This window comes from Festucalex cinctus, chromosome 17 (assembly GCF_051991245.1).
Source record: "Festucalex cinctus isolate MCC-2025b chromosome 17, RoL_Fcin_1.0, whole genome shotgun sequence".
NCBI lineage: Eukaryota > Metazoa > Chordata > Actinopteri > Syngnathiformes > Syngnathidae > Festucalex > Festucalex cinctus.
The window spans coordinates 18,483,393-18,497,052 of NC_135427.1; the positions used below are offsets into that span (position 1 = coordinate 18,483,393).

The 13,660-nt window shown below is 38.2% G+C and overlaps 1 protein-coding gene across 12 annotated transcripts in view; it reads right to left on the bottom strand.

The window, feature by feature from the left end:
- The window catches only part of rbfox3a (RNA binding fox-1 homolog 3a), a 509,587-nt gene that overhangs the window by 12,823 nt on the left and 483,104 nt on the right, over positions 1 to 13,660 (bottom strand). For 9 of the 12 annotated variants that reach the window (XM_077501742.1, XM_077501745.1, XM_077501737.1 and 6 more), the window contains 3 exons: positions 6,182 to 6,314; positions 5,184 to 5,226; positions 4,971 to 5,035 (listed from right to left, as the gene is read on the bottom strand). In XM_077501742.1, the coding sequence (XP_077357868.1) occupies positions 4,971 to 5,035; positions 5,184 to 5,226; positions 6,182 to 6,314 (241 nt within the window). The remainder of the gene's footprint in view (positions 1 to 4,970; positions 5,036 to 5,183; positions 5,227 to 6,181; positions 6,315 to 13,660) is intronic. The other 3 variants (XM_077501734.1, XM_077501740.1, XM_077501743.1) reach the window with 1 other exon arrangement.

Here is a 13,660-nt window from a genome sequence, read left to right on the forward strand (position 1 = left end):
TGTTGATCATTGTAAATAACTTTGATTCACACTTTGTTTTTGGGACCGGTATCGATTCCCAGGTACCGAGTATTGGAACAGTACCGGTTCAAATGTGAAAGGTACCCATCCCTACACATTCTACCAGGAGGAGGCTCTGGGGACAACCCAGGACACAGTGGAGAGACTCTGGCTGGTACCAAATCACATTCTGCTTGGCATTTCAGTTAGTGCCACATTTCACCTGCTTTGTGAATTAGATGCTGTTTGCACCATTTTGTTTATGCGTTAACACCACGCAAAAGCCACACAAACCTTCAGTGGATTCGGCCCAAAGTGGGCAGACTGATTTTTAATGCTAAACAACGAATAAACATTTGGAAAGATATTGCTTTCAGATTTAGAGTCACCATACTGTGAACATACTCCCTGCTGGATACTAATGGCTTGATGGAGGTTTTTGCTAAGAAGGCAGTACATTCTGACATTATGACTTGTTCACCAAACATAAAACTGTATGAGATCTTTGGAATGGCACAAATCAAAGCGACAATTTTATCAGCTGGGAGAACGTTAATTGTTTCCCTCTTCCTCCATCTCTAACTACAAACTGTGAACTTGTGGATGTTAACTTTGATTAGGTCGAGTAAGATAATGGATAGGGACGCGTCTGCTAATGACAATAAGCACGGGATGCGCGGCATTATGGCTCGTCGATTTTAACTGTGGTGCAAAGGAGAGATCTATAACCATTTACCCGTCTCACTCACGCTAAGGAATGGCCGAAGGGATGAAAATGGATGAAGACTGTCAACAATAGAGCCCTTAAGAGTTTCCTTGTCTTAGAAGTTCCGGCAAACTTTGATAATGAACCTAGATTTTTAAGCTAAGCTTAATGAAGTTAAAAATTATTACTGTGCTGGGTCGGAAAATCAGGTGAGTAAAGTCGCCATTAAACTAGTGAATTTCTTTCATGTCAATGGAAAGTATTAAAAGTGTTGCTTTGTTTAAACTCTTAAGCATTGTGTAAAGTTTTTCTTGCTCCTTCCATATTCTCAAGTCTTCATATACAAGCATACATTACCCCATCACCCCAATCATGTCGGATGATATCAATCAATAATATTGTATGATGAGTTACTTTGGGATTCCCACTCCACCATGCAGAACAAACGACACAAGTTCAGAGAGAGTGATTCATTTTTCTGGTGGCTACTTCTTCTTCACCTCCTCTAGGTTCCCCCAAGTTGCCAACTCCAAGTGCTCCTCTTCGTCTGTCTCCCGGGATTTATTTCCAGTCTATTCACCAGCACTGGCTTGGAACTAATCCCCAACCCCAAAGCCCATCTCTTTTCTCATTCCATCCCCTTTTCTCTGATGCTGCTAGACTGCTTTATTTGGATTCCTCTTTGCCTCTTTTTCTGTCTTGTTTACTAAATTTAAAAAGGAGGCTAAAATATGTCTGGAGGACAAAGATAAGAGGTTGCGTGGGTGAACTACGTTTTGTTAAACTTGGTGCTTAAGTGAGACACCTACAAACAAAAAGAAAGCGTAAAGGGGAGGTAGCAGAGAGAGTGTTTGCAAGTAATGGTTGTTTTAATCAATTGAAATGCGTTTTTGAAAACCTCGATGCTGCTTTAAACCATTCGTGAGCAGTCTTTCATGTCAGTCATAACTCACACATAGAATCAATGTTTCGCCCCGTCTGATGAAATAGGGCGAATGTCGCCAAATATGCAACGCCAATAAATCTGCTCATAAATCAAAGAAAACATCCACTTCGGCAGCTCATCTGCAAGTTGTTGTAAGTTATAAATGGCAACTACGTGTCGGAGAAATGATTGTCAGCTTGCTGGCTGCTTTTGAGGTGCCCTTGAGCAAACGGTAAGTTGAAATGGTTTTCGGGGGTGGTAGTTGAGTATGCCCAGCCAGGGTCAAATCAAAGCATTAAAAATTGAATACAAAACTGCTTGCCTTCTACAGGGTGTTCCAAAATGTTTTGAGCCCATTTCGTAGGCCAATAATTTTGACAATTTTCGTTGGAATGACCTCAAATTTTCACAGCTTGTGTAGAAACGTTTCAAGTTTTTGTGTGTAACGTTTGGCATTTCTATCTTTTCAGGTTAAGAAATGCCGTTCACTTTAAAAGATAAGGCATTTTGCGTGTTAGCGTATGCTCGGACTCAGTCACCGAAGACTTCTTCACAAATTTAACCAATAAAACTTATGACCTTCAACATAAAGTGTATTTAGTTTCATTAAGATCCATCAAGTAGTTTCCGAGATGTGGGCATTTAGAATGGGGTCAACCATTTTGGAACACCGTGTACTATTAGCAGTGTTTTTGCACATCATTTGAGTGCTAATAATGCTAAATTCATATATTGCTTAAAGTATGTGAGCATTTACATTTTATTTACTTGTTAGAATGAGACAAAAATAATTTGAGGGTCAGCTTCAAATATAAAGTCGGACGTTGGTTTGCGCACAATCTGGAGAGGGAAAGTACAAAAGAAAGTCTCCCAGCCCATCCCATCGAGTCTATTTAAGAGCCCTCTTATCTGACAATAAATAAAACTGCCTCCCACCCTCTGACCCATCTCCTCGCAATTCCACCTCAGTGCGTAGACTTTCCTGTAAATCAAGAGCCCGTGAAAATAGAATACAAGAGAAAAGAGAGGGGCGATACACAAGCGTCATGGAGAATAAACAATCTGGGAATGACAAAGAGGAAATATGTAAGTGGAGAAAATGAAAGGAAAGCAAATTAGTCCTGTGGAGGGAGATGTGCCCTCTCGCCAGCAGTATACTTCTCCTTCACTTTCTTTGTACTATAAATCTTTGGAGACCGCCACTCACTTCTCACCTCTATTGTATCTTACATTATCAGAGGTCTACAGCCTCCTACTGTGAACATTTCTTATCTGGCCTGACATGCGCTATCTCTCGAGGATAGTTCACAGAGCACACTTAACACACACACCTGCACGCCCCCCCCGCACACACACAAAAGCAACTATCTGTTGGTATAACACAAGTTTTCACATATCTCAAAGCTATTTTATGAGTGTAAAACTCCTTTTTATATTCGTATCTGGCTAATCACCTCACAACCTACACCCTGACTCCAACAGATAACGTCTGAGGAATTATTCTTATGTCCAATCAAGATTGTCAACAGTCTTCTTTAATACTAAATAACATTGGTTAGCAACAACAAAATGAACAATATAATGTATATAATACAAATTTATTTAATGTATTTAATATTTTTTAATTTTATGAACAATGGATGGAATTTTAAAAATAAATGTAATGTGTTCTCGACTGCCTCTCAGAATGCATCATGCTCCTAAATTGAGGACAACCTGTCATCATCTTTGTCATTTTTAAAAACAAATTCATGTTACTTATTAAGTCCTCAATGAACATTAATACATTCTGTCATCATCCAATATTTCTAACAAAAAAATTAAGGCCAGGTATACCCAGAAATTAACACAATAAGCACCAGCTAAGTTAGTGATCACAAATCAGTCAGAAAACATCAACAGCTAGCATAGCACTAGCTAGCAACATATTTATGGCTTGACAAATGCAGTTTCGCTACTTTAAACTACAATAGAATTCTACTGTAGTTTAGCTCGCTATACTTCTCTAGTGTAGTGAAGCTACATTTAACTCATTCACTGCCAGCCATTTTCACAGAAGCAATCCCGTTCGCTCCCGACTGTTTGACTGAATTTTGACTGATTTTGCAAGGCCCACAGAATATTGTGTTCAATTGCTATAAAAGCATGGAACCTATCAAAAGAAAGATTTTTTTCATCAGGAAAAAAAAAGTATGTTTCTATCCGTTTCCGTTCTGCAGCAATTAGCATTAGAAGAGAGCTAGGTTTCAACAGTTTTCACAAATCTATTTAAAATTGTAAGTAATTTAGCTTTTTTTCTAGATGGCCCCGGTTGTTATCCTTTGCTCTGCTGCCACCTGCTAGCTGTTTGTGTAATAACTACCATTTCTGCAACCGTTCTTTGCAGTTGAGAGGCTGCATCAAAGCCTTCTGTATGCTCTAGCATAATAAAACATATAAATACGTCTTTGGGACGCCTAAAACATAACCCCCCCTCCCCCACCCCAAAACAAAAAACGTATTTACACGTTATTGGGAGCAAATGAGTTAATGAAGAATAACTTGGAGCTTAGCTAACTTTATTTTCTAAGTAGCTTGCCCAAGACTGGTAAATAGCAACATGTTACTTTATAATAGTAATTCCTTAGTTGTTGGAATGCTGAAAGCATCCCACATATGTTATTCGGATCTTTATTTACTCCTTTTTTTTTTTTTTTTTTTTTTGCCGAAAAACAACTCCCACATAATACTTACAATTTACACCATTCAAATTTCAACTTGCTTCAAAAATTCACGCATTTCGGGGTATATATCATCTGATTACACGTTACATACAGTACTCGCACAATTTGATGTTAAAAATCAACTTTTCCCATTCATTTTCAATGACATTGAACCTTTTCTAAGTCCCACTTTCCACGCCCACTTCCATACATACAACTGATCATCATTACAGCTCTGTGATACTACTCAGTTCTTTTTATTCATTTATCTTTCAACTGCAAACAAAATTTTATAATTTTCACATAATTTACCTTACAATTTTCTTCATAAGCATTCAGCTATTGGCATTCAGCTTTCAGCATTCCCACGCAATTTCCCAAGAAATTGCACTTAGTCTAGTTTTGCAATAAGATTTGGTCAAATTGGGTCTTATTGTATCTTACTGACCAGCAGTTAGAATTATGTGTAAAGAAAAAACACTGATGAAGAAAACAGAATATCTGATCTCATTCCATGTTATTAGATTTTGATTGTGTATTCATTTTTGTAGATGGTGTATATAATACTAATTCAATGTGAACCATTAAGAATGCAGCATTCTACAGGACCATACAGGAAAAACGGAGAATGACATACCTGTCACTATATGCAGCTGCAGCAGTAGCAGTTGGCTGGGCATATCTGTAAGCTGCATAACCGCCCTGAACAAAGAGACAGTGTCATTAAACCATCACAAATTTATGGATAAGATACAAAAAGTGATTTCAGTGATTCGATTCAATATGTAAGATACTTTTAGACATCTTTATTTAAGATTATATTTAAAAAATATATTACAGATATACTTACATATATTTCTGCCCCATAAAATCCATCCTGGTAGACCACACTGCTAACAAAAAAAAACAAAAAAAAAACAACAACAACAAAAAAACAAACAAACAAGGCTTTTAATTTCAAATGTGATTTCGGGAAAATATATTGCATGCTACTTGGTTTTCCATTTTAGCAGTGCAGGGAATTCCGCTATCGAATCACTCTTAATTCTTTTTCGAGAGGCATAAAAAAAACTCAGTTAACGACACCTTGAAGAACTGTTGAGCTTGGCTGAATTGGCCAGACTTGATAAGGTAATGACTTTGCAAAGCTGATAATGATGACGTAAAAAGGAGGATATGAAATTAAGAGTTTTCTATAAAGTCACTTTTAAATGAACCCAACTCAGTCCTTTTTTTCTGCACGTGTAAATGGACATTAATTGGAAAACTATACTTATGTATATTGCTGGTGTCTGGCCAGAAAAAAAATAAAAAATATTCACAAATTTTATATTTGTTCTTAATGTAAAAAACAAACAAAAAAAACAATAAAATATTTTTTTCTCAGTTTCAAACTCTTCTTAACATTAAAGTGGAAGAAATGTTAAATTAATATAAATATGGCTTTTTAGTCATTGATCTAGTAATTTCATAATTCATAAAATTGACTTAAAATTAAAAAGATGTACTGTACTGTGCAAAACGAGTGTGATATTGATTAGTGTTGAGGTGAAACACACACGTGCACACCCCCACTAGATCTCGCTCTGACTGAGCTGGGCCCATTGGAGTGTGCCGGGCAGGTCATAGCAGTTCATTCACAGCTGAATAAAGAGTGACACATTAGAAAAAAAAGAGACAAATTTGGCCATTCTGGAATCAAAGAGCAATTTTCCGCTCTATTAGAAAGTGGCCTTTTTGTTTTCCACTCACCGTTCTCCCATTACTGCATGTGTGCAGTGTGAACGCGTGTGCGTGCATGTGTTTGTTTGCACGTTTGAATTACGACAACGTATGCACGTCACTCACGCTCCGTAGGCTGGTATGGGCGGAGGGGGTGGTGCGGCGCGGAACGTGTTGTACACAGCTCGACCCCTCCCTCTCAAATGGGCCCCTCTATAGGCAACTGCTGCTCCTGTGGTGTGATATGGAAACCCTGTGACTGAGACAAAAGCATAGACAAAAACTATTTTGTGGAATTTGTGGCACACATATTTTAACTCATTCCAACCCAAAAACGTGTAAATACGTTTTTAATACTTGTCCTTTGCTCCCAAAAACGTATTTACACGTTTTTTTGAGTTGGAATTAGTTAATAAACAGTGATCAACCAGGGTGCAAATACAAACGGCAGTTAATCCACAAAATGATGATAGGTCCAAGTTATGTTGTCTAAGGTCATACTGAGGAATTCAAAGGTGCTACTCCTTTTTCAACAACCACCCGCTATATGTGAAGTTTTTTTTTTCCATTGGTAGCAAAATGGCCCCGGAGCATGCTGCTACTACAGTGGTACCTCTACTTACGAACGTCCCTTCATACGAAATTTTCAGGTTACGAAACTCCTCAACAGGAAAACATTGCCTCTTATTACGAAAGATGTTTCAGGATACGAAAGGTAAAACTACAGTATGGGCCGCTACTCGCAGCTCCCAAAGTTTACTGAATGCAACATACTTACAGCTGCTCTGCCATTGGCTATTACTGGCATCTTCCTGGCATCCCATTGGCTAAGAGGGACCTGTACCGTATGTGACCATAGATACAGAATAGAATGTGTCTATGTAGCGTCCTCGTCATTCGCCCCTCGGGCCATGAGGTGTTTAGTTTTACATAAATATTAACTAACAGCCGACGAATTTGTTCAAAAATTCAAACAATTGGTGATTGATGAAGGCTTTTTTTATTGCGACGAGACGGGCCTTTTTTGGAAAAAGATGCCTCGCCGTCGTACCTGAAGTTTCCATCAAGTTTCGGAATTTATTGAAAAGAATCACCCAGAAAAAGTGTTCACCATTCGGGCGATCGTTCACTATGATGAGGTTTGCCTTGGACATTTTCGAAGGATTGTTAAAAAAACAAGGGCTCCAGGTGGAGGAGTGGAACCGTCACTTGCCTTTGGGTGATGATGTGCGGCTTACATGATGTAAGCGTGAGTGAGTGATAAAAAAAATAATAAAAAAAACAACAACAAAAAAACAAGATTGTTAAAAAAAAAAAAGATCATTGGATCAGTTCTTTACAAAACACCAGGCAAAAACACACAGAGAACATGAATCAAAGAGGGCAAAAAACAAAGAGGACAGCAGTTAAAAAGTTAAATGAGCCTAATTTTCATTCTTTACTCTATTCTTCGATTTTTACATAATGCACAACTCTCATTTATTGTGCAATAATCTTATTGTCACATATATTTGTTACATGTTTTGATGCATATTTATGCTTTATAAAACATTTATGTCTGAATTTTGGGAGGCTAGGAACGGATTAGGGCATTTACATGGAAAATGCGTCTCCACTTACAAAATTTTCTACTTAATAACGTTCTTCCAGAACCAATTACTTTCGTAAGTAGAGGTACCACTGTACTGCCATGCTCAAGAGCGTTTGTCTCATATGGTCATAAAACTTTCTTTCAGGAGCTATCTTCTTTTGCCAGTTGTTAAGCCATCCATCCATGTTCACACCCATTGGTCACACTATCAACTGTTTGCCAGTCAAGACAGGTCAGCTTTAAAAACCTGTTATATTAATCATACTATATACTTTTTTTTCCAACATATTTATGGATGTGGTCATATTTTGTGACAGCTCGGGTTAAAAGCAAGCAGGTACGGCCTGCTGTTGCATACTAACTACAACAATGTAACCCGCTTCACTACATGTGGTCATATACAAAATGCACTCTCTCTCTCTCTCCCCTTCATCCATCTGTCTCTTACTCTCTCAGTAGAGTGATGGAGAACCACAACAATCTGCTGTTTCTGCCTGGGCCTATTCTAACGAGAGCATTAATATGTCACGCAGCCAGCAAACACTCTGTTGGCGATAAAGATCAATTTCCTCCCTCCACCTTCTTTACCCCGCTCTCTTAATAGTGGACGTCCTATATTAATTCTACTTTGTGTGTATGTGCATGTGCCAGAATATGACGATGAGCTATGGCTTGCGCATGCTACAGTGGCGCTGTAACAACCCATGAATCATTGCAGGGCTCTTGCATGTCATCCAACAGGCCCATAAAATAAAAAATGCGGAAAACAAGCATATACATATGAATTGAGAACAATTGGTATAGTTTGAGACTATAAAAAACATAAAAATAGTAAAACATATTTTGTAATGTATATTCTGAAGTTGACTGTGCTTTGGTGTTTTTATTCGTTTTATGACCGTGTGCCAAACTAATTGACAGAAAATTTGTTAGAAAATAATAAGGGAAAAGGGTGGATATATTATCTTTTTGAAATGTAAATTGACGTTACCTTTTGTGGGAGCAATTGCATGTTAACTAATTAATTAATTAACTACTTTCATATTCAAAGATTGAATTCTAATTGTCTGGTCGAGAGCCATGAACTCTAACCCCGGGTTTACACCGGTTGCGGTTGCGGTGCGGCTGCGGTGCGGTGCGTCTTGACTGCGTGCTCCGGACGGGTCAATTTTTTGGCCAATCCACACCGGCTCCGCACAGCTGCGGTCCGGCAGCTCCGTCGCCGACCACTTCCCGCCGTGTCTCGCGTGACCGCGCGGTCATGTGGCATTAAAAACAACGACAAACACACAGAAAGTCTGTGCTCAACAGAGAAGCAGAAAGAAGCAGGTGGACTTTTTTTATTTTGTGGCTTTCTACCTCCAATATAAACCTCTCCTCGTCCATGTTCGCTGGTGTCTAAACCGTGAATGAGCACCTCGCACGTTAACTCCAGGCCCGTCTACACCCACATCACGTTTTGCTAGCATGCTTGCGAAATAGGAGCTGGCGAGTGTTTTATCTTGAAAGGTAACCGGAAATTTATTTCGAAACTGCGTCGGTCTTCCTGTCCCGCTCGATGTGTTTTGTGCTACCTTGCCATTTGCCTACCGCTGCGGCGTCCGGCAAAAATAGAAAATAGGCTATCCTTGCGGAAGGGCTGCGGCACGCCGCAGCTGAGACGCAGTCGACACGCAACGCACCCGCAAGCGGTGTAAACTGCACCATTCGAATGAATGGAATCTAATTGCTTGCGTCGCCGGAACGCACCGCAACCGCACCGCAACGCAACCGCAACCGGTGTAAACCCGGGGTAACTTATGAAAGTGGTACTGCTTTTTCAAAACATCTACAGAAATGGCAGCTTTTCTTCCAAAGTGCATTTGTGAGCAACACTGCGAAGATCCATCACGTTTAGTTGTCTTGTGAGAGTCAGCAGACCATACAAGAGCAATAATGATGATTTGTAGTTCAGAATGAGATAAAATGGTTTTAAGATTATAAATATTGTAACTCAAGCTCGATCCTTCAGGTACCATCCGCCTGCAATTTGCGGAACGACACGGATCAGTTGTATTGATATTCATATAATGTGTTTGTTTACTGTCCTGAATTTAACCAAACTGAACTGCATTGCTTGGTGAGGATGTGACTTTGCAGAAAGGTTCTCACTTTGTAACGTTACACCCATTGGGCTATGCTCCTCCATAAGATCCTCGGCCAAATTTGTCAGGCGATTAAATTTTTTAATTGTAATTAATTGCATGATTTCAGTCGTTAACTCACGACAAATCACAAATTTTATATCTGTTCTAAATGTACAATAAAATATTTTTTCCTAAGTTTTCATTCTTTTGTTAACATAAAAGTGGAAAAAATTTGAAACTAATAGAAATATGGCTGCGTCTTTTAGTCATTGACACAGTAATTTCATAATTCATAAAACTGAGTTAAAATTAAAAAGATGTACTGTACTGTAAACCCGCCCCCCCCCCCCCAAAAAAAAAAAAAAAAAAAAAAAACAAGTGTGATATTGATTTGTGCTGAGGTCATTCTTTTGCCACTAGATGGCATAATTGCATTTGTAAGACATTGGCGCTTTTCATATTAAGAGCTGTCTAATTTATAACATTAAGTAAATTTAAAAAATGGTAAACTACAACCTGACCCCAATTTCCACAAGTACATGCATTATTAGTACATTTATTACTGCTCAATTTTGATGTGGACCTTGTCTACTGCATGTGTTGCGACTGGTATTCCCCCAGTACAGGCTTTCCAAGTCATTAATTGTGCGTTATAGAAAAAAAAAAAGTAGTTAACTTAAAATTACCGCACTAATTTTGACACCCCTAGTAAAAACAAAACAAAACAAAGCTGGAAACAGAACGTCAAACACCAAAAATGTTCCCTTTCAGTGAATGAATGAACACATGACATCATTCCAAACTGAATGGACCAATGAAGATACAACATAAAAGGCATCAAGTGTGCATTCCAACTTGCACATTTTCCAGCCTGTATTAAAAGCCTTAAGAGGCTTGTTATTTTATTCATTTTGCATTTTAATTGATTTGTTATGTTAAGGAGAGCAATACTGCCAAGCAACTGCCATACACAAACACAAATCAAACAACAATCTATAAGAAACAGCCAATCATCTTATTGTCATTTTCCTTCTGCCTATGTAGTGTACGGTAATTTCCTTCCCAAACACACACTCATATGCATTCAAATTTCCACTCATAACCTGAGATAATGAGCTCTATATTCATGGCCAGACCAAGTCTGGCACGAGGCGTGGTCAAATTCTGCGCAGGGGCAGGCCAAACTAGGTTTATGTATTTTTACAGACACAAACAGTTAAAAATGTTTTATGACTTGATTTGCTGCCAATTAAAGAGGCGCACAATCATTGACATGGCTGAACTGCGATTTGTGCTAGACTTGCACTTGGCATAAATATAGGGCCCATTATTTTAACTTCAACATGATCGAACTGGAAAAAAAAAGCAGACTTTTTTTTTTTTTTTTTCCTTTTAGCAATCATATATTTATCAAATGCAACACGTCCTGGCTCCCTAGATGTTTTGGATTCTATGTGTATGCTGAAGCGATACATTCAGTGCTATGTGAGAATGTGTGCCTGCGTGCACGTGGAGGTCATCTGTCATTCTTCTGAATGGGATTTGCGCACAATAAACCTGTAGCCAAGCCTAGCAATGGAGATGGAGTGCACTGTCAGCTGGCTAGGATTTATGGAGGCCGATTCAGCTGATGGGTGCTGGGAAAAGCCGTCTGATAAAGGGTGATTAATCGTCCTTACATCCTGCTTTACATCCCACCCCAAACTAGATGAAATGCAGTCATAATTATTCCAGAAAACGTCCTGATCGCACGTACTTTTACTTCTATGTGGATGATCTTTGAGTCTAATTTTCTTTTTTCTTTTTTTTCTTCTTTTTAAATGTAAAACTGGTTCAACTTGTCACTTGTTTTTTCTTTGAGTTTTCTTTTAACATTAAACACATTGCTTTATCAAAATTAAATGTGAATTAACTGTAGTGTATATCTTGCAGCAGTATGTCGTGACTCATAATTATTTCACTCCTCGGGTGCCGTACACTGTTGAACATGTTTCAAAGTGCAAACTCATATGCACAATTTTAATTAGGCAAATAAAAATACAACAGAAACCTGAAAGGTTTCAATGCTCTTTTATGAAATTATGTCATTAAACAATAAAGTAATAGCATCAACCTTTATCATTATGTTTGTAAATATGTATTATCTGCAAATGAAACATACTGAATTTGTAAATGTAAAATTGGCCTCCAACGGTGAAAGGATGCTTCTATGTAACTTGTAACGATGGGCAGCAAGTTAAGGTAACATTTTCACAAAACTCACATTCTCAACAAAGTATTACGTTCATGTTTAGATTTAGACTGAAACAGAAGAATTCTTTGTTAAATGGTTAATTGGTGTTTTATGTTATGTTTTAATGTTTTATGTTCTGTTTGTTTTTTTGTCTTTCTGTAAAGCGCTTTGTGACAGTTAAGGCTGTTTGAAAGCGCTATATAAATAAAGTTGAGTTGAGTTGAGTTACCCAGAACTCAATGTTCCTGGGCTTGTTGGTGGAAAAGCGCCTATTGTGTGCCTCCCTAGTCCTGTCAATTGTCATGTCCACCTGTGTTTGCCTGCCCTTCCTCATCAGCATGTGTCAACCAATCAGCATCCTCTGCCACTTATGTCTTGCCCAGCTGTGTCTAATTGTCAATTAGTGTATGTGTATTTAGTTTCTTGTCTCCCTGCTGTCCGTGTCGATTCATTGTGTTTTCCTCTCGTCATGCCCCCCTTTTTGCCTAGGAGTCTTCTCCATGTTTTGCATCACTGTTTTTGTTGGACATATTCATTGTTAGCCATATCCCCGTTTTTGTTTAATTAAATCTTTTTTGACTGCAGCTCTGCCTCCACGCCCTGTTTTCCCTCAACCCACACCGTAACACCCATCTGTGAACATCTTCCACTGTTTTAAGATTATTTTCTACATTTTGAAGTTTGTCTTAAGAGTATTTTTACTTTTTTGAGTTGTAGTCTAAATAGCCTAAGGTCAAATTTCTGTGCAGTGCAGTCAGGTTCTTCCACACCAAAATAATTCAGACAGTCCTTGCTTTATGCCCCAGGATGCAGTCAGGATGGAACAGCAAACAGTTGGAATAAACTTGATTCATTAAGAGATATGCCTCAAGACTCCAGATATTATATATTAAGGATTGGCGAGTATCGGTACTTGGGCTCGGGATGATACCTGGCCTTTTTTTAGTACTCGCAATGGCAGCCGATAACAGTAATTTGTGTCTGTTTTACCTGTCAGGAATTGGAAATTAGAGGAATAGAATATTGTCAATTTTCTTCAAAATTATTAGTTTTTATATTCTTAGGGAAACCAATGTACCAAAAGTACTCGTAGTATTGCTACTTGGTATCAGTATTGATAACTTCTCAATAGTTGAATATTATATACTGGTACTGATCTGAAAAAAAAAGTGGTATTGAAAGTCCTTAATTATATATTAGGTATACCTGCTCTTTACCAAATCCACATGAGGCAATTATATCTTGACACATAAGAAAATGAGCGCCATTTTTACTGTAAGAAAGAAAGTTAAGGATTATTAAGTACTTTATTTCAACTGAAATATATTTAACTCTGTCTACCTACAGTAGATGCCATTCATCATCACCTCCACTGCTGAAGTCAGCTGATAACTGTGATAAGCTCAGAGAAATTTTGGAATATATTGACTCAGCTCATAACATGGTGGACGGATTTATCTCCCGCCTCTCTTCCCGTTTTAATTGTCATTTATTGGAAGTTGTAAATATAGATACAAATCCATCTGCAGTTAAACTCATATTGACTGATAATATCAGTATAAAAGGCTTGGTGGGTTTGATTGATGAATGGAAGGAGGTATAAAAAAAAAAAAAAAGGAAATTGAAGAGGGCAGACAGACAAAGGCATGACTGGG